Source organism: Lontra canadensis, unplaced genomic scaffold (genome assembly GCF_010015895.1).
Source record: "Lontra canadensis isolate GAN:19392208 unplaced genomic scaffold, GSC_riverotter_1.0 scaffold61, whole genome shotgun sequence".
In the NCBI taxonomy this organism is placed as follows: Eukaryota; Metazoa; Chordata; class Mammalia; order Carnivora; family Mustelidae; genus Lontra; species Lontra canadensis.
In genome coordinates this window covers 8,954,680-8,976,173 of record NW_022631055.1, presented here as the reverse complement: position 1 = coordinate 8,976,173, position 21,494 = coordinate 8,954,680, and the positions used below count along the sequence as shown (strand labels likewise).

Sequence of the window (21,494 nt, the reverse complement as noted above, 5' to 3'; positions counted from 1 at the left end):
AAGCTCCTATGGAGACTCCATTTAGGTGACACACTCTACTGCACAGGAGGTAGTAGGCAGTGTGTCTCTAAGATCTGCTTCCAATAGTACCAGCCGTGGGACCAGATACACCTGGGCTCACATCCTTTATCCTATCATTCTCCAGTCATGTAACAGAGTGGGAGTAAATACTTCACTGGTTGCCTAAGTGTCTCCATGTCAAATAGGGATTTTTTAAAAAAAAATTTTTTTAAATTTATTTGTCCGAGAGAGACAGTGAGCACAAGCAGGGGGAGTGGCAGGTAGAAGGAGAAGCAGGCTCCCTGCAAGACTCGATCCCAGAACTCTGGGATCACGAACTAAGCCAAAGGCAAATGCTTAGCTGACTGAGCCACCCAGGTGTCCCTCAAATAGGGATTTAATACTCATCTACTTCCCTCAAGCTGTTGTGAGAACTAAATGAGACCACGGATGCAAACATAGCCAACAATGGTATTCTTCACTGTTCCCAAGTACCAACCCTATGCTTATGTTCGGTCATGAAACTACATGCTTATTTCTCTTGAAATGACACCAGTATACAGCGGTAACAGAGTTCTAATCAGTCTTATTATTTTTCTGCAAAATCATTTGCAAATAAATAGGACCTTACCACTAATTAAAAGTAAAAAGGGGGAAATATGAATGGATAAGACATTTGGGGAAATGGTACAGAGCTACAAAAGAGATAACTTGAGACAAATGCAAATTATGACAGGAAGCAACAAATACGAAACTTTACATCACAAGTCTTGAAGGTCAACTTTTTAAGCTCAACCTCCACTGACATTATGAAAGAACAAGGTACCAGGGGAAAAGTCCATCATGACAGCAAGCCACCAGACATACAGTTTAGGATTATGATAGTTCCTCGAACATTTACCTCTTTAATCCATAATTCACACACAGGATTTGTGAAGAATTTTTTTAATTTTTGGTACTCTGAAATAGCAATCCAGGTACCAACAGAAATTTCTGTGCACAGAGGCTTGCCAGGACTCACAAAGAAGTAAATTAAGAAACAACTGACTGTTTGCCACAGTGAAGAAAGAGATAAACTAGCTGGCAAACTCTTATCCTGTATAACTTTCCACATTCTAAGTAACAAGTCCCAGACTGCTGAATTTCCCTGCAAAACTCCAATCCTATTGGAAATTTCTCTTTATAGAGAGCTGGAGTTCATCGATATACAACAAAATTGTAGTGATCGATGAAACCTCACACAGAAGGGAAAGTAGAACACGACAATGTGGTTAGTTAAATCAGAAAAACCAACCAATGGCCATTTCCTACAAACAAGAGCAACACTTTTGTCCATCATTAAGTCTTACGGACATTCAAATTTTGGTCTCTAATACAATTCCTTCTGAAAGGAACTAGGACTCTTAAGGCATAGCTAACTCCACATCTACTGATGGAGGGGAAAAATTAGGATGTGTCTGTGAGTGTGGAATAGGATAGCAAAGCAAGGACGCTTTCAGAGATGTCAGGGAGAGTTCTTAATAGATAAACAAACAGCCTAAAAGGATCTCCAGTAGACAAGTGGTGACTACCTGAACATTTCAAGAAAAAAAATTACATTAAGTGGGTACAAACTTACTCTGTAAATAGAAAAAAAAATTCAAAAATAGGCTGAAATGTGAAAAAGATAAAGGATAGAAAATGGTTAATTTTCTGTTAATTTAAACAAGTAGAAGACTGGTCAATATACTTGTGTATTTTTTCCTCTAATCAGCAGGTCTGCTTATAAAGTGTAGACATAAATTTTTATCTCTGTTTACCAAGAAATGGGGGGTGGGAAGATTCCATGCAAGCTCAAAACTCTGGAAAAGCATAAGAAAGGTAACAAGAACAAGGGGGTGGAGAAAATGATCAGAGTAATGGTCACACAAAGAAATTTGGTTTAAAAAAAAAAGAAAGAAGGGAAATATTCCATGATCTGTCCTAAAATGATCAAACTCCTAGACTAATCCCTTATCTTAGAGGAAGAAAACTCAGGTGGCCTTCTAATCACAAGATTCTAATAAGGCATGCTTAAGTCTGCAATATCTCTATCAAGTCAGGGTAATGATAAGAGGGCAATTAAGAATCCTATTCCAGGGGCTCCTGGGTGGCTCAGTGGGTTAAACCGCTGCCTTCGGCTCAGGTCATTATCTCAGGGTCCTGGGATCGAGTCCCGCATCAGGCTCTCTGCTCAGCAGGGAGCCTGCTTCCCTCTCTCTCTCTTTCTCTGCCTGCCTCTCTGTCTACTTATGATCTCTCTCTGTCAAATAAATAAATAAAATCTTAAAAAAAAAAAAAAAAGGCTCCTATTCCAGAGGGAAAATGCCAGCATGGAAATACCAGCATGGAAAAAAACAAAAATCTAAATCAGCAATAGGAGCTTAAATGGCCTTATTAACCTAACAATTAGGTTTAATTGCAGAAAAGGACCCACCTAGATAATGAAAGATTTAAATCATCTTGGGAAAAGCAACCAGATCCCCTGCCCCACTCAAGACTCCCTCAATAACCCGGGACATGTTGAGCATGCGCTGGTCTCAGTAGACATTCACTTCTTCTCCCCCCAGGCTGATGAGATTCCTAAAACCTCAGAAAGGTATAAAAATAAGAATTCCATAACCTTATGAGGGTTCAGAAATAAGGAAATGAATGAAGCCCATGCCATTGATAGTTTAGAAAAGTTTCAATATAAATATGGGTGTAAGTTTTGCAATATTTGTACTTGTCTGCTGACTAAGGTGTTTGAAATTCAAATCCAACAGCTGTACTGGGGTGCCTGGGAGGCTCAGACGGTTAAGTATGTGCCTTGGACTCAGTTAATGATTCCAGGATCCTGGGATCCAGTCCTGCCCTGGGCTCCCTGCTCAGAGGGGAGTCTGCTTCTCCCTTTGCCTTTCACCTGTTCATGCATGTTCATGCAAACATCTCTCTCTCTCTCATTCCCTCACTCTTGTTTTCAAATAAAATCTTTAAAAATAAATAATCAGCTGTACTTTCTCATTCCCTCTCTCTCTCATTCCCTCACTCTTGTTTTCAAATAAAATCTTTAAAAATAAATAAATAATCAGCTGTACTTTAAAACAGAACTATGAGAAAAAAGATGTGTGCACACACATGCTAAGTGCCATGTCGTCACCTACTCAAAAAATGTACCCAAGTCTAAACAAATAAGGTATCTTATTGGAAGGACAAAGTCACAAGACAATGACCCTCTTCATCATGACCTCTTGCCTTGCTCTTCAGATCTCTCACCTCCTCCCCAGCCATCATATGTGCTTCTGATAGAACAGAAGCTGCCAGTCCCTAGACCCTTCTGATTCCCCAGTCTCTTCCCACTTTCCTTCCACCCTTTATGCATGAGGTCAACACTTCTGGTCACTCAGGTCAAATGCTTCTGCCATTCAAGTCTTCTGCCACTTGTATGCACTGTGGTTCAAGCCAACATCTACCCCCTCCGTTATCCCAGGGAGCACCTTTCTCCTATCAAATCCCTCTTTATCCTTCAGACCAACTCACATGTCCCTTCTTATAAGGAGCTTTTCTAGGACCCCTTATCAGAATGAACTGTTTTTACCTTGATGCTAATCACAGCACTGTGTCCACACCTCTGGGAGAGTAGAAAGAACAATGGTTACTTGGAGTGCTGGTAGGGCCATTAAAGTAACATCCCCCCTACCGCAAGTCTTGCATTTCAATCACCCTTGCGTTCCCACAGCGTAGTACAAGATGGGCAAACGGAGCATTCGGTAAATCCTGGGCAAGCAGAAAGGCTAAATGCAAACAGCAGCATAGAGATGAAATCCAAGACTTGGTTCCTTCAGAGAAGTACCACAAGAGACGCTGCATGGGCAACTTCCAGGTCAAACACCAACAAATTCAGGTGCCAACACACAAAGACACATAGTGCCACAATGTTCTCCTTCCGGGGTTTGTTACACAGATGGTGCCCACTTGGTGACAGCTCACAGAGCTAAACTTCTACAATTGTACACTGATTGTATGTATGTTAGACTTCAATTAAAACATCTACTTGAAGAAATAAAATTGCTCTGAAGATAGTAAGTATCGAAACCTGTTGAAGTGAAGATGCACAGGCCAACTCAGTGTCCCCCTGGCTAGAAAATTAGATCTTATCACCTCAGCTGTGAAGAAAGTAAAAAGCCTGGCATGTGAATATTTACTACTTTTTAAATTGGAAAACTAAGAATACTGACTGTAATCTGCTTTAAGTTACTTTCTAGCTTCCCGTCAAAAAGGTATAAATAGGGGCACCTGGGTGGCTCAGTCAGTTAAGTGTCTGAACCTTGACTTGATGTCGGTCATGATGTCAGGGTTGTGAGATTAAGCCCCATGTCCGGCTCTGCACAGAGCATGGAGCCTGCTGAAGAGTCTCTCTCTCCCTCTCCCTCTGTTTCTCTCCGTCTTATACACATATATAAATACATGTGTACACACACACATATATACACATGCATATATATAAAAATAAAATAGAAATTAAAGCTTCTTAAAAATTGGCCTACCTTTTATCCTTAGGTTTTGAAAATTATATAATAAGTTTGGATGCAAACAAAAATATACTTCAACAAGAGAGACAAAATCTCCTTTTCCTGAATAAGTTATTTAAATCTAAATGGCAATCAAATCAGTTCAACCTCCAGACTTTCTTGTTTACAAAATAGGTGGCAACTACAGTTTTCTTCCAAAACATTAAGTCCTTGATTTCCCATGGTATGAAAAAAAAAACTAAGGCTAAAATTAAACTTAAAAAAAAAAACAAACCTGTAAACTAGATTTCCATTATTCAAGACCCAGCGCAATGCCAGACAGAAAATATGTACTTAACATACTGAATACATGCATTAAAAACCTAAATACCCCTAAAGAGGAGAGTGGTTGGATGAATTACGGTACATTCAACACAATGAAGTATGAAGTTGTTAAAAAGAAAAAAAAAAAAGAGGACGACCTCCATGAACTGCTAAGAAGCAATTTCCAGGACACACTGCTAAGTGGGAAAGAGCAAAGCACAGAGAAGTATCTGTAGTATGCTACCCATCACTTAAGAAATGGAGACAAGGAAATGTTCGTGCCTCTGCTCAATTTGTGCAACAAGAAATACAAAAAGAATACAACAGGAAACGAGACTGAATACCTACAAGGGAGAGATAGAAACTGGGTAGAAAGAAGGGAGAAATGAAAATGGCATAGAAGGAATGAGGAGGGACATTTCTCTTAGGCTATCTTTTCTTACAGTTGAGTCTCAGAACCAAGACAATGTTTCACGTATCCAAAATGTAAATGAAGGCAGTAAACAGGACATGGAGGGGAGCCCAAAAATAGAGTGCAAGCATTAATAAATGAGCTTATGTATGGGCTTACGTGTATTATAACTGAATGGAAAAGCCACACTGAAAAGGAAGTGGATAAGAAATAAGCTAAGTAACTTTGGGAGACAGCATTTCACTACATAATTTTAAGACAAAAAGACCTGTACACAGATATTATACCCTAAGAAATTTATTTTTCACCTGGATACTGGTTAACAATTCTGAAACTATTGTCTGTATATACAGTAATTGAGTAAATAACTATATTGGGATACTAACAGCCTTTTTTTTTTTTTTTTTAACTGTGGGATACAGAGATAAGTTACAAAAAAAAAAAAGGCAGGCAGAAACCAGAATGAACCCAGCTGTACTATATTAAAATGAGAGGGATCAGTATGAACTTTTGTTTTTTGTTTTTTTTAATATATGTGTATGCACACGTATACTTTCTTGCACTACCTACTGAGAAGCTAAGTGGTGATGCCATGGTACGAATGAGCACACCAAGACTCCATTCTTTAAAGGAACTGGAGGGTACCTGAAGAGAGGACTACTTCCAGGGCTGGGCCAGAGAAAATGCAAGATGAACCTGGAGCATGTTACAGCACCAGAAAGTCAAAAAACGGCTCAAGAAATGAGTGATAACTAGATCAAGGTGCTGGTTGTACAACACTGTGAAGGTACTAAATGCCACTGAATTGTTCACTTTAATTAACTTTCTATTTTGTTATGTGAATTTCCACCTCAATAAATTTGAAAAATATGAGAGGGGCATGTGGAAGGCACAGAAGCCAAGGTGAAGAAGCTCCCAATGGCTACCTCTGGGACAATATAAACACCAAAATCATTAAGGGTAATAGAGGACTATAAACCACAGAACAAAATAAATACCCTTGGGTTCATACTCCTATCAAGGCATGAGAAAGACAGAAGGAAGAAGAGACATCTCTTCCTTTCAGCAGAGTTCCAACTACTAAATGTAGAAGAAATGGCAGAAATGGAAAATCACATTGGGCAAACACCACAGTAATAAATTGATGCAGACAAAAATAACCGATGCATGTTAAAATTTATAGGCAAGAGTATGATGAGAAACAAGATATCCACTTAATTTTCAAGAAGCCTCCACAAAATGCTTATTACTTCCGAAGAAGAACATAGTAGCTTTACAGTGGGGAAGCTAGGCAGGTACCGGTTTAAGCAAGTGATCCGCGTTCTCATAACCAATGGTAACATACTTCAACATCACAAAGCTGGTGATACGGTGTACTGAGAAGGACACAATGTCATGTCCTGGTATTCTTGCCAAAATGCATTACCTCAATCTAATCATGAGAAGTCATCAGACAAATTCAAATTAAGGGACATTCTACAAAATAACTGGCCAAAGGCTTTAAAAGTGCCAAGAACATAAGGGAAAATATTAAGGAAATTTCCCATAATGGAGGAGACTAGAAAACATAACTAAATGCAATGTGGGATCCTGGACTGGATCCTAGAACAGAAGGACATTAGTGGAACAACTGGTGAAATTCAAATAAGGTTTGAAGATAAGTGAATAGTACTGGATCAAAGGCAATGTGAGGGTTTAGAATATTATATTCTGTGGTACTGTAAGTTGTTCATATTAAGGGGCATAGGGGAACTCTGTACTGTGCCTCAGATTTGCTGTAAACCTAAAATTACTTCAAAATAAAAAGCTTTAAAAAACACATTTATTATTCATCAGCTTACTAATTGTTTTTTTATTTTGTTTTATTTTTTTGGCTATCTCCTTTCTTCCTCCCCCACATTAAAGTAGGGATTTTTCTGATGCATTCAGTAATATAACCCAAACTTAATAGTGCCTGACACACAGAAGGCACTCGACAAACACAATTATACAACTTTGGTTAGCCAGAACTATGATGGTATACCCAAGCCCTAGATTTACTATTAATTCCCCTTACATCCTGTTTGAAAGGAGCATTCTTATTTTATAAAGAAAAACTTAAAAAAATGTAAAAGCTTTTTATTTACTATTTTTATTTGTAAATAAGAGCCACAGTTTTACATATAATGGTTTAATTTGGCTTCCATATTTCTTATATCTAACAGGTTATGATATCCAATCTCTTCATGCACTCCATTTTGGTTGCAGCATACTGAAAAGTCATTCCACTGGCTAGTGAGGCAGGGGTTCCACACCAGGAGAGGCAGAGCCAAGACCTCCTCATGCTACTGGCCTAGTGCTCCGCTCCTCAAGTGGGAGTACCACTCAGAGAGAAGCTAGCCACTGTCCTCACCCCCAACTCCAGAGCCCTGGCTCAGAAATTCTGCTTGGTGGAAAAGCAGGCCACAAAACAGCTCCTAATCTCTTCCCAAAGGAACTAGCCTCACTGCAACAGAGAGTTTAACAGCAGAAGTCAGGGTGAAGGGAACTGGGAGAATTGTAGATCGACTGAAGATACAATCTAGATTGGAGGAGTTGGTGGCTATTTTGCAAGAAAAAAACGAGGAAAAGGGACAGCTAGCAGGAGCCTTCCTCTGGTCAGAACAAATAGCAAAAACACCAAACACAGAAACATTTCTTCAAAGGAACCACAATTTGATTAGATTAGTTTGTAGCAGAATTTATGCTCCAGTGCACTGTTGTAAACAACAGAACAATCAGCCAGCAATTAGTTTAGTGGTCACTGAAAGAGTGGAAGAGAGTCCTACCAGTATTAACAGTCACCCTAGGAAGATTGTGGGCAAACCCAAAACTGTGTCTCCCTGAGGAACAACACTCAACCTTGTGGAGGGGAGAGGGAAGACAAACTAAAATAATCCAGCCAGTCACTAAACAAATAAATAAGCAAATAAACAAGCAAAGATAAAAGCCCTGGAGGTAGCAGTGGGAGAGTATCCAGTATTGCTAAATTATATTATCTAAGATGTCCAGTTTTCAACCAAAAATTATAGGCATACAAAGAAATAAGTAAATATGACCCATACACCAGGAAAAAAGCAGGCAGCATAAAACACTCCCTGTGAATATGACTAGATGTAGGATTAGCAGGTAAATATTTCAAGGAAGCCACTATAAATACATTCACAAAAGTAAAAGAAAACTTCCCTATAAAAGTAAAGGAAATCATAACAACAAAAGAGAGTATCAATAAAAAGACAGAAATTTTAAGAAAGAACCAAATGCCAATTCTGGAGTTGAAAAGTACAATAATAGAAATTAAAAATACACTAGAGGACCTCAACAGTAGATATGAACTAGCAAAAGAAAGAATCAGCCAACTTGAAGACAGATCAGTAGAGATTATATAAACTGAAGAAAGAAAGAAAAAGATGAAGAAAAATGAACAGAATCTCATAGAAATTTGGGATACTGTTAAGAATAACATCATAAATGTATAGGGAATACAAGAAGAGAGAAAGGTAAAAACAACAACAACAACAACAAAAGCAATACCAAAAAAAAAAAAAAAAGACTGAATACTTCCCAAAGTTACTGAAAACCAGTAATCTACACATCTAGGAAGCAAAGCCCATCAACAGACACATCACCATAAAAATGATAAAAGCCAAACACAAAACAATCTTGAAAACCACAAAAGAAAAATGATCCATCACTGACAAGGCAACCCTAACCCACGGAGAACAGCTAACTTTTTAGAAGAAATACTGGAGGCCAGAGGTGGTAGGATAACACAAAGCCCTTCAAAACAAAACAAAAACCCTGTCAACCAGAATCCCAAGTCCAGCAGAGCTGTATTTCAAAAATGAAGGTTAAAATACACATATCCCAAGATAAACAAAAATTGAAAGGATTCATTGCTAGCAGACGTTCGTTGCTTATAAGAAATACTTAAGGAAATCATTAAGCTGAAAGCAAGTAATTCTAGACAGCAATTTAAATCCACATAACAAGCACCAGTGATTATGTAATTATAACAGACACTATTAATGCACACTTTTTTTCTCTTCAATTATTTTAAAAATAGTATAAAACGATATGCATATAAGTATCACCAAGTCTGTAACACATGGAAATGTAATATATTTGCCAATAACAGAACAAAGGAGATAGGTGAGAATAAAGCTGCAATGTGCTAAGGAAATAACAGATGGTAAAATAATAACAACGTATTGTTGGGTTTATAATATTGACAGACATAAAGCATAAAACAATAACAACACAAAAAGGGGGGGTGACAGCACTAAACAGAGGTAACATTTCTATATATTACTGCAATTAATGTAGCATAAATCTGAAGCTGATTCTGATAGGCTGCGATATAAATGATAAACCTTGGAACAACCACTAAAATATACTCAAAAGATGCAAATTGCTAAAAGAATATAAAAAGATGCTAGACATCATTAGTCATCAGAGAAATGCCACTCAAAATCACAATAAAGCACTATATCCCGACCACTAGAATGAGAATTGAGAGCTTGATAATATGGGTTGTCAAGAATGTGAAGAAACTAGAACTCTCATATGCTACTAGAAGGAATGCATAATAGTCCAGCTGCTATGAAAAACAGTCTGGGGGCGCCTGGGTGGCTCAGTGGGTTAAAGCCTCTGCCTTCAGCTCAGGTCATGATCTCAGGGTCCTTGGATCGAGCCCCACATCGGCTCTCTGCTCAGCAGGGAGCCTGCTTCCTCCTCTCTCTCTGCCTGCCTCTCTGCCTACTCATGATATTTGTCTGTCAAATAAATACATAAAATCTTTAAAAAAAAAAAAAAAGAAAGAAAGAAAAGAAAACCAGTCTGGCAGCTCTTCAAATGATTAAATATAGAGTGACTAAATGATCCGGCAATTACACCCCTAGACAAATACCCAAGAGAAATGAAAACACATGTCTACACACAAACATGTACATGAATGTTATATGTTCCTATGAGCAGATGGATTGCTTGCTCGGTCTTCCCCAATTTCTGGATTGTGCCTGAGCAAAGTAGGAAGTTCTTTAGGAGAACCCCAGCTACAAGTGAGACATGTAATGAATGACTCTGGTCCCACTCTCACAATGTCTGTGTACAACTTTGCCAACTTGTCTATTCCACATAATTGGAATTCTGCCTCCATTTAATTCTGCATGCCCTGCTAAAACTGGTATCCCCAACCCCAAACTCCATCTTCCCTGGCTGGGTTCCTAACATCCTCCCAAACTTATAGCAATCCCATAGACCAGCTCATGTATTCTTCCAAGTGTTAGATGAAGACCTATGAAAAATAGCTTAGGAACTGCACTGTGATTACCAACTAAACCTTGAGAGTCTAGGAGTCTTACATGCCTATGAAACTGAGTGTCTCCTAATTCCAAGGCACAAATATGCTATACCGTTTCAGAGTTTTGTGGCTATACAAAGAAAGACCTCTCTACCTGACATGCCCACTATCTACTACTCTGCCTGGCATCACCTCCCTATTTATTCTTCCTCTGTGAAGTGATTCAAGAATTAGTAGCTTTAGTCTCTGCTCTTCTGGGAAGCAGACCAATAGCTAAGAGCATAATATCTGGAACCAGCATGACTGAGCTCAAACTTCACTTTACCACTTAAATGTACCACCTTGTCAAGTTTCTCAACCACTCTGCCTCAGTTTTCTCATCTAGTGAAAGGGGGTAATTCTTCTTCCCAGGGTTGTTATAAGGATTAAACGAAATCATATATAACATGTAATATGCTTCCCCAGCACTGGGTTATTACTTCTATCTCAATCTATTGATGGTATCATATTTGTTTTGTTTACCTGAATCTTCCCCTACCAGTCCCTGAGCCTCTCAAAGGTGTTAAGTTTATTATTTCTTTCATATTCATAGCATTTAATGCAGTGCTAGGCAGTATATTAAGGGGCCAATGAGTGAGTGAAAAATAAAAACTACTAGCCCAGCAAAGTCAATGATTATGGAAACCATGCTTTCAATATAAAAATCAGACCGCATGGTTGATGAGTGTACTAGACCTGACTAAGAGCAGGCCTACTCTGGAAAATCCAGACTATCTGACTGCCAGAATGATCTAGAAAGAATCCAAATGCTCAGCAGTTAAATCAGTTACATAAATGATAGCATTAAAACACAGAGGACTGGGGCACCTGGGTGGCTCAGTCCATCAAGCATATGCCTTTGACTTGGGTCATGATCCCAGGGGTCCTGGGATTGAGCCCCACGTCAGGTTTCCTGCTCAGCAGAGAGCCTGCTTCTCCCTCTCTTTCTCTCTCTCTCAAATAAATAAAATCCAGAAACAAAAACAAAAATAAACAAACAATAACAAAAACAACCAGGATCTTATATAACCATAACAGGAGTCATCTGTTGACACCTGAAAGAGTCTGGACAAAACACTAAGCAGAAAAACAGAGCAGAAGAATATGCATGAAAGGATTACAGAGCTGATCAAAGAATGATAATCAAAGAGAACAGACTTTATGTTTATCTAATATCACAGAATGAAAGAATATTTCTATGTTTTAAATTTTGATTCTAAAGACAACTTTTTTAAAGATTTTATTTATTTGACAGAGAGAAAGCACGTGCCCACATGCAAGTGGAGCAGCAGGCAGAGGCAGAGGGACAGGGAGAAGGAGGCTTCCCACTGAGCAGAGTGACATGGGGCTCAATCCCAGAACACTGGGATCATGACCAGAGCCCAAGACAGGTGTCAGCTGACTGAGCCACCCAGGGGTCCCTAAAGACAACTTAATCCAAAAAGAAAATAATGCTTATAATGCCTTTACACAAGAAACAAGATAAATAGAATAGAGATTCCAAAAGTTTTAATCCCTTACATAAGACTCAGTGAAAAGGATCACATTTCTCCATTACTATAACTCTGAATAGATAAGTTTCCTGATAAGAAAAAAATCCAGATATGCCCCTCATGGTCAATTCTCTTATTTCATAAGTAAACTGTTAAGGCCAGGCATCTGTTTTGGTCATGTCTGGGACAGTCAAAGTTTGATTAAATTAACCAAAATTCTTCCTAAGTATGTCTTCTCCTTTCGGTATTTTAAAAAACAAAATCCAAATTGTATATATTTGTCCACAAAGAAAAAAGGTCTTCAGCAAGTTTTTCATTCATTTCTCCCTGAAACAGTTCCTCTCAAAATTACAGCCCAACTCAGGAAAAAAAAAAAAAAAAGAGAGAGATAGTATACTTGCTCAAAGAACAGATCCTATGCTTTTCACTTTAATCAGCTTATTTTATACATACGTGCTCACACAGATATATACACATCTACGTATACATACCTATATACACGCCAGAGGAAAATTAAGTAATGAATGCATCTTTTCAGTTATCTTCATATAAGTTACTAAAACAGGACCCCAGTAATCTGGAGATGATGACTACTCTAACTTGATTCTAAAAAATCAAATATGTACCTCCATCCTTCTATGCTATCAACTCTCCCTAGATTAACATAGGAATGGGGGCACTTGGTTGGCTCAGTAGACTGACCGTCCAATTCTTGATTTTGGCTCAGGTCAAGATCTCAGGGTTGTGAGACTGAGCTCGAGTCGGGCTCTGTGCTGGGCATGGAGACTGCTTAAGATTTTCTCTCTCTAACGTCTCCCTCTGCCCTTCTTCCGTTGTCTCTGAGCTCTCAAATAAATTAAAAAAAAAAAAAAAAAAAAGCAAAGGCATTATCCCAGAATATCACTTAACAAATAACCTTCCTTAAAAACACAATTCAACAGTCTAAACACAATAAACTTAAAACTGGTTTCCAATTTTGAGTAAGAATTTAACCCCACCCACTTCATAAATACTCTTGCCCAAAGAGCAATCTGTCAACACATGTAGTTTAAATCATTAACTACCACAGCACCAAATCATTACTATAATCAGCATGTAAATTTCATGAAGGCGCTGATTGTGTTCTTTCAAGCACTTTAAACAACATCCAGTACAAGGAAGCTTATTAAACATTTATGATGTTTAATAAAAATAAAATGCCAAAACAAAAGTCTTTGTTATTCAGCTTGGCTGCCATGTATAATATAACCACTGATCAGTATCTATTTCTCCAAGAGCAATTATAAGAAATCGAAAACAAACCCCATTCAGATTAGAAATTGTCTCCTCTGTCCAAGAATACAGTTTCATTTTTGCATCAGAAAGAAACTAGCAGGCCTCCAGCAGAGAGCATGCAAATGCAGATTGTTGTGGTGCTTAACCTAAGCATTTATGCATTGTTTACTACTATATTTCATGCACATTTTTGGAGATATTTGCCTTACCTTTCCCATTTTGCCATGTAGTATACCAAGATAAAGTCAGGAACGAAGTGATAAATGCTAAAACAGTAGCTACAGTTCCATTTCGGAGCCTCATCTCATTTCACCATCACACTGGTTCATATGTTTATGATGATAACCAAAACTGTTCTCTTTCTAATCCTGAAGTCAACTGAATCCAGTACTCCTGGCTCAGGGCCAATAAAAACAATCAATAAGAGAGGTTCATTTCAGACGCTCTGCAGAAGGAGCCCAGCAGCAACACCATTCATAATTGCAATTCTGGATTGTCTTCACAGTCGTCATAGGCTGCTGTCAGGCTTCTTTCTTCCTGTTCAGGGGAAAAAGAGAAAGGAAAACTTGTTCAATAATGCAAAATACTACTTTCTTCATTTATCACTCACCATTATGAACAAACTTTTGGCTGGGCTAACCCCCAGCTACCAAGATTATACCCGCATCTGAACAATTCATTTAATATACTAGAATCATATGATGTTTCTCCTCCAGAAAAAGAGCTTCAAACTATATTCCCTCCTCCTTGATTCGGTTTTGTCTGCAAAAAAAAAAGAAAGTTATGGCTCATTATTTAAAGGGAAAGGTTGTGGGGCTCATTAAACAAATAGGAAGCCACAGATTTGAAGCTGATTAACTCTGAGGATCACGCAACGGTTCCTACGTAACATAATCGTCATACTCCTCCATTTTCCTCTTGCAAAATAATAGTCAATGTTTTGAAAACTTTAAGAAAAACTGGGAGACTACAACATACAAGCATCAAAAAACCTGGGCTCGGGGAGCCTGGGTGGCTCAGTGGGTTAAGCTCTGCCTTCGGCTCGGGTCATGATCCCAGGGTCCTAGGATCGAGCCCCACGTCGGGCTCTCCGCTCAGCAGGGATCCTGCTTCACCCTCTCTCTCTGCCTTCCTCTCTGCTACTTCTGGTCTCTGTCTGTCAAATAGATAAATAAAATCTTTAAAAAAAAAAAAAACAAAAAAAAACCTGGGCTCTAGCTCCAGCAACATCATTATATATAGGACTTCAGGTGTTCCACTGATCTAGGCCTTGCAGTTTCATCCATAAAACAAGCAAACCACCTGGCCTGGCTCCACTTCTAGGACACAAATAATGTTTATAAACAATAGAAAAGTCACAGTGATTATTGCCATTTATCATTATCATAAAAGAAATGTAGTTTTTCAGGTAAGTAACCTGCTCCCAAGGTGTCAACTGGGAATACGAAAAGACATTTAGGAAACGAAGCAACCCAACCAGAACACTGCAGGACCTAGGACCTCACACTGATTTCACTCAGAAAATCTGAACATCGAATTCAATCAAGTCCTTATGGGTACTTAAGTATAGTCACCTAGCACTTAATAGGTTCTCCATAAATGTTAACTGTGTTAAAAAAATAAAAGCAAACCAAACAAACAAACAAAACTGCAGCCAGCCGTGGGTTTGGTCTGCACTATGCATAGCCAGTCTCGTTCCCTGGGGGCATGTCAGGCACTCCAAAATGTTCACGGATTCCCAGTGGCCTCAAAGGGACCACAAGATGCACTTGGCAATATTACTGAGACACACTCTACTGGGGTAAGTTAATGCACCTCCAAAAATGCCTCACAAGCCCCAGGGACAATTCCCTTGGCTACAAAGTATGGCTGATTAAAGTAGCCACTGGTAGGCAATTCAGAAACCACCATGTCAGCTACAGTTGTAAAACTGAACATAGTGACTAGAAATCCCCCCAGACTAAGGGATAGTACTGATGGTAACAATGACAGACTCTACAAGGCACTGAGTGTTTCCTATGCAACCACTATATGCTTTAAATCTTCAACAAAACTCTAAGAGGCAGGCCTTTTCTTTAACTGAAGTATAATTGACACACAATGTCACATTAGTTTCAGGTAATGAGACAGGCATTGTTAAACTGGAGAGGGAACACTGATCTGTAGGACTTCAAAGTTCAAGCGCTTACCTACTGCCCTTTGCCTTTCAAACTAGGCCACCTGCACCTTGTAAGAATGAAGAGAAGGGCAAGGGCCACTCCCAGTCTAGAGAACCTTCCTGAGCTATTAACTTCACCCAACAGTGTGTGAATTTCAAAAATTTTCTCTCCTATAATGAATATGTATTTACTAGGAGATAAGCTGCAAAATTCATAGGAAATTTCTGAGTTTAAACCTAAGACTTTTTTTTTTTAATTTTTTAAAGATTTTATTTGACAGAGAGAGATCACAAGTAGGCAGAGAGGCAGGCAGAGAGAGAGGGGGAAGCAGGCTCCCTTCTGAGCAGAGAGCCCGATGTGGGGCTCGATCCCAGGACCCTGGGATTATGACCTGAGTAGAAGACAGAGGCTTAACCCAGGTGCCCCATAAACCTAAGACTTTAAACAAATTTCTCACTTCCTGTAACCTCTGGCTAAGCACCCCTCCCCCCACCACACATACATCCAAGCATGCCTTCTAACCCTCCTTGGCCAACAGCTCTCACTGTGGTATAATATTCTGGAAGCACTGAACTCCTCTATTTCCTTGCTTCCTCTTACTATCTGAAAACAAGGAACTCCAAAGATATTCTCAAAAGTTATCACTATTTTCTACAACCAAAGTTATTCATCTTCTATAGTTAAGACAAGTTAACATCAAACACGCTCACATTGATGGTTTAGATTTTAAAATCTTTGTGGTGAAATCCTACAATTTGTACTAAATTCCTTAAAGTGCCTAATATATTGTCTTATATTAGTAAGTACCCTAATAATGAGTTCTGATTATAAAAAGAGATGTGATAACTCAGTGAATTATATAATACAGAATTACAATCCTGGTGCAACATTATATAAAAATGCATATAACTTTCTGTTGCTACATACTTAGCTGCACCCTACTTCAGGAAGAATTTTGTCCTAGTAAAAGATCTAAAAGTATACAGGTTATTAGAATAAACATCCAATTAATAATTATAGGGAAGTAAAGAAGAAATCATAAAGGATATTTTAAAATAGTTTTATTAAATACAAAAAACGCCCATATGATAAAATTCAGTATTAACACGTAGAGACAGTAAAAGTGAATGACTTCTAAAATCAAAGTAAGCTATAGATATGCTATTAATAATATGTAAAGAATATACCAAATATGAAAAAATTAGATCCAAGAAGCTATTAAGCTCTGGTTTGAAGAAGATATTTATTAATTCTACTAACAAGTAAGACCTAAAATTCTGCAGGAGAAATGTAAGAGCATTTTACTCAGTAAGAATGTAGTCAGACATTTTAATTAGGGTTTCCAAACTAATCAAGTTTAACTGCACAGTACAACTGAAGACTCCAGACTAAAGCAAAACTAGTGATCTCTATGCTCTTTAACCAGGAGAGGCAGTCAGGCTGGATAGCCAAGAGCCCTCTGGACTGACTGACTACCTAAAGCAAGAAGCAAATTGTGTCATTATTTTTATCGGTATCCACATTTGCAAAAATTTCAACCTAACACCTTAATACTCTCTGAGAATATCACTTAATGTATCTGAATCTTTAACAATAAAAAATGTGATAGCTAAAACTTGCAATCATCTTCTTCACCCTCCCAAAGACATACGGAACTTCAACTTGAGACCACAGACTGAAAAACCTGTTTTATTTGACTGCTCTATTGTTTTATTATTGGATACAAAAACCTTCATTTAAATGTATTGAAATATTCAATACATTTTATGGCTGAGAACACTTTGCTGAACACTTGGCATATTCCCTCATTATTCCACAGACAGGACAGAGGTGCCTTAAGACTGAAAGGCAGAAGCATGAAATCCATGACGTAAGCTATATAACTTTATACAAATTATGTAAAAATTCATTTTAAATTTATCGAAGGATTAATACTTTTCATTAACACAGCTTACATAATTTCATCGTCCAGCACGTTTTTGGATTTACAAGTGTGGACTAAAGAAACCCATGCCACGATAAGCTGTTAATAAAACTATTTTTTTTAACATTCAGAAAACAAAAGATAAACCACAAAAGGCATTATCTGATTCTAAATTTAGGTCTTATATTCCACCAAACGACGCTATCATTATCTTTCATGAGAATTCGTCCGAGAGCAAAAGCAGAACAGCAAAATACATGAAAAACATTAAAAACATACATTATATCTGCTTATACTTCGCAATTCGGACTGTAAGCAAATAAACGGGCTCAGGAGAAACACACGCTGCGAGAAATAAAAGCGGGCGCGCAAGTGGTATGACTGCCAGCTCATAAAACACGCCTCAGAGGTGTCACCTGGTACACTTTGTGTGCAATCACCCAGACCCAATCTAAGGGTCCCACTTACAGCTTCCTCCTTCAGGGCAACTGGGGCCTGGGGGGAAGGCGGTGCTCTTTCACACCGGACCCGCACACCTTCACTTTGTAGAAATATTCGCTACGACGGCTGCACACCACCTCCGCCCCGGCGGGAGCACCCCTGCCTCCAAGCCCCGTACCTCCTGGCCCCCGCCCCACCTGCCCCCGGCCCCGTAAAGGCGCCCACCCCCGGGCCGGTGAGCGCCCTGGGGCGGCCGGGTCCCGCAGACAACTCTCCCTTCCTCCCAGTACCCCCTAAGCCCGCACTTTCCTCCACTTTGCCCCGAAGTCGACGAGCCCCGCCGCGCCGGGGAGCGCCGGGAAACGCACTAGGCGCCCTGCCGGCCGCCGCGAGAGCGCGCCGCACCGAGGGGCTGTAGCAGCGGCGGCGGTGGCGCGGGGCTGACCCCACGACCAGGGCGCCCCGGCCCGCGCCCCGCCCCGAGGCCCAGCCAGCGCCCCGAGCCGGCCCCGCAGCAGCCGGAGGCTCGAGCTCCCGGTCGGGCCGCGGCGCGGGCAGCTCCGTTACCAGCAGGTGGATCTCCCGCGACCCCCGCGCCTCGGAACCCAGCGGCCGGCACCGCCCCTCCATCCCGCGCCCCTCCGCGCAGCCGCCCTGCGCCCCCACCTCGAGGCCGCCCGCGCGTCGCCGCCAGCCGAGAGCCGCGAGCCCCTCAACCGCCACTAGCGCTGCCAGTTCTGCCGCGGCCGCCGCCGAGGCTGCTGTGGCCGCCGCTGCAGCCGCTGTTGCTGCCGGGTGCCCCGCCTCCCCAGCGCGACTCCGCCCCCGCCGCTGGAGCGCCGCGGCCGCCCCGCCCCCCGGCCCCGCCCGCGACCCCGCCAGCCATTGGCCGCCGGTGCTGCGCGCCCTCCACGGGGCGCCCCCGCGCGGCAGAGCCGCTCGCGTCAGTGGCCTGCCCGGCTGTCATTTAGGGGCGCCGACTCGCAGCTACATAACTCTCCTGAGATCCCTTTCCTCCCCCCTTCATTTAATGTCACGGCGAGGTCTGACTCTGCGTCTTGGTCTCCGGTCCCAGGCTCCCAGAGCTTGGCTTCTCCGCGCAATCGCCCCCTCAACCCCGCGCCCCGCCAAGCCACATCTGGCTTTAATCCTCCCCGGCGTGTGCAGAGGCAGCTCAGACTGCCAACGGAAGGCCCCAGGGAACCCTCGGCCTCAGCCTGGGCGCGGGACCCGACCACCCTGGGCTTCCTCAGTCGGAGCCCCTGGCACCAGCGGCAAGTCCCATTCCTCCGTCATCCGGCCCGGGCAGCATTCTTGGCGACAGGTCCCGGGGGCAGGTCCCGCTCTAAACCAACAATAGCTTCCGAGGCCCCCAGTTCCAGGACCTCAGCGGCTGTCTCTGACCTTCGCAGCATCTCCAGCGATAGGCATCCCTATCCCCAATTTACGGGGACTCGGAAGGACTAGCATAAACACAGGAAGAAAAAATACAAGGTTTAAAAGGCAGATCGTTTGGGTGCCAAAGCCTTTGATTTTACCACTTCATCACATATCCTGCCCCTTTCTCCTGGACCCCATGTTCTAATCTTTCACCATGTCAAGTTAACCAACTAGGTAATCATCTATAGAAAGCCTGAGTAGTCCACCTCTCTTTTGCTTAGTGTTCATATGTATTATGACTTGTGTTAATAGTAACTACCATTGAGCACATCATCTTTTGGTTATACCAAAGATATCTCATTTTAACCATTACCATAATCCTCACAACAGCCCTCCAAGTTAACATTTACAGGGAACTACCGGCCAAAGATCAAGGGGACATCCTTCTTCCTGCCAAGCTCCCAAAGTAATAAATAGGTTCTTTTTAGAAATCCATAATCCAAAAATTCAAAACTCTTAAAAGACAAACCTCAATCAGAATAGTTTCCCCCCACCCCAGCAAAATTCCTTTCTTTTGTCTCAAGATAGTGGTAATTAATAATCAGCTATGACATGCATGGGTTTCTTAGTTCTTCCATGGTGACATTTCTCTCCATGACTGCTGAGCTGTTTTAAAGGTCCAGGAAGACATACATGATTCTTTCCTCTCATGGTTCTCCCTCAATTTAGGGGGAGTAGACAAAAAGGCTCCTCCACTACCCAGCACCATGAACATAACTTAGGCATGACAGCCATGACATCGAATGACAACTTTTCTCTCTGCCTTGGGGGCCGGAGAACCAGATTTCCTGTGTTCTATGACAAAGACATTTCCTTGTAGCAAGCTGACAATAAAATTCCAGATGTAAGCATTAAAGACTGAGGCCATTCTAGGATACAACTTATGAGACACTGCTTGATACATGTTGCTGAAAATATCTTTTGGGAATGGAAAATCCTAGACCTTATTATACATTACTCTTAATGACAGACAAGTCTTTTGCAAACAGAGAAAGCTCTGCCATTTGACAGATGATGGAGAAAGCCACCAAGCCATGCCCACAAGATTGGCCAAAATACCACATACGTGGGTAGCTACTATTCTTATTTTACAGAGGAAGAAACTGAGGCTCTGAGAGATTAATTTAGCAGCTGCAAATAGTAATTTAGGCAACTAGTAAATAACAGAACCAGAATTCACATCCAGGTCTGTTTGATTTCAGAGCCCCTACATCATTCCACCACACCAACTCTCTGCTTGAGTCTTCAGCAACTGACAAAATTTTGTTGAATGGATGAATATCAGAAAGATAAGTTTCTCTCCACTTTCTCCATCTTTTTCCCTCTCACTAAGAGACAGAAATGAAAGCATTCACAAACATTCTATAGAGGAATATGTCAGAGGAGAAAGGAAAGCCTGGAAGGCCAAGTTTCAATTGCAGACTCAATGGTCTTATTCAGGAAGGTGGCAGGAACTCCCCCTGGACACTGGTTAGTGGCAAAAACCTATAGCAAAAGACGGAAAGCAAGCAGAAAAAAACAACGGCCTTCCTTTTGGGGCCTTTCTGATGATATGTTGCTTCTCTATCTGTCAGCAGAAGGGTAGGTTTGGGAAGAAATTTGGCCCTACAGTTAAAGTCATCACAAACCATTCACATTTTAGCTCAGGAAAATCTGGATTTCAGTTCATTGTCCTAAAAACTGGAATGGCATGGAATATGGGCCTCCAAAGCATAGGTCATAATTGGTTGCTCATTTGTCCTAACTTTGCAGAGCACAGGATCCTGGATTTTCCAACTACATCTGTGGTATCTGTTTAATAAAGGCAGTTATACCAAGCCCCACTGAGTCCTTTTTCTTATGTTTTCCATGATGATTCCCTCTTTTATTCCCTCTTTGTTGCTTCTCTACTGTGCAGTTTCTTTTTGCCTTCTCCAGGCCTTTAGTTCAGTCAGTGGAAATAAGAGAAATGTTTAGGCAAGAAGTTCTGCCTGTAACTTCACCGATCTGGATTCTGTCCCTAGCATCTTTCCACATTTTCTGAGGGCCTAGGAGGTGCAGAGGTAGCCAGCATCTAACCACAGGGCCATCACACACTATTGGGAGAAGTAAGTAAGGAATTAAACCCCAAGATACTGCCACAAGTTCAAGGTACTAGGACAGAAGATAGGATGGGGCCA

The 21,494-nt window shown here is 40.9% G+C and overlaps 1 protein-coding gene across 1 annotated transcript in view; it reads right to left on the bottom strand.

Annotated features, from left to right (window-relative positions):
- The window catches only part of MGAT4A (alpha-1,3-mannosyl-glycoprotein 4-beta-N-acetylglucosaminyltransferase A), a 115,653-nt gene extending 97,374 nt beyond the window's left edge, over positions 1–18,279 (bottom strand). Inside the window, exons 1-2 of the mRNA XM_032877706.1 lie at positions 18,201–18,279; positions 13,581–13,904 (exon numbers count right to left, since the gene is read on the bottom strand). Coding sequence (XP_032733597.1) covers positions 13,581–13,674 — 94 coding nt within the window. The 5' untranslated portion in view covers positions 13,675–13,904; positions 18,201–18,279. The remainder of the gene's footprint in view (positions 1–13,580; positions 13,905–18,200) is intronic.
- Positions 18,280–21,494: the final 3,215 nt, after the last annotated feature.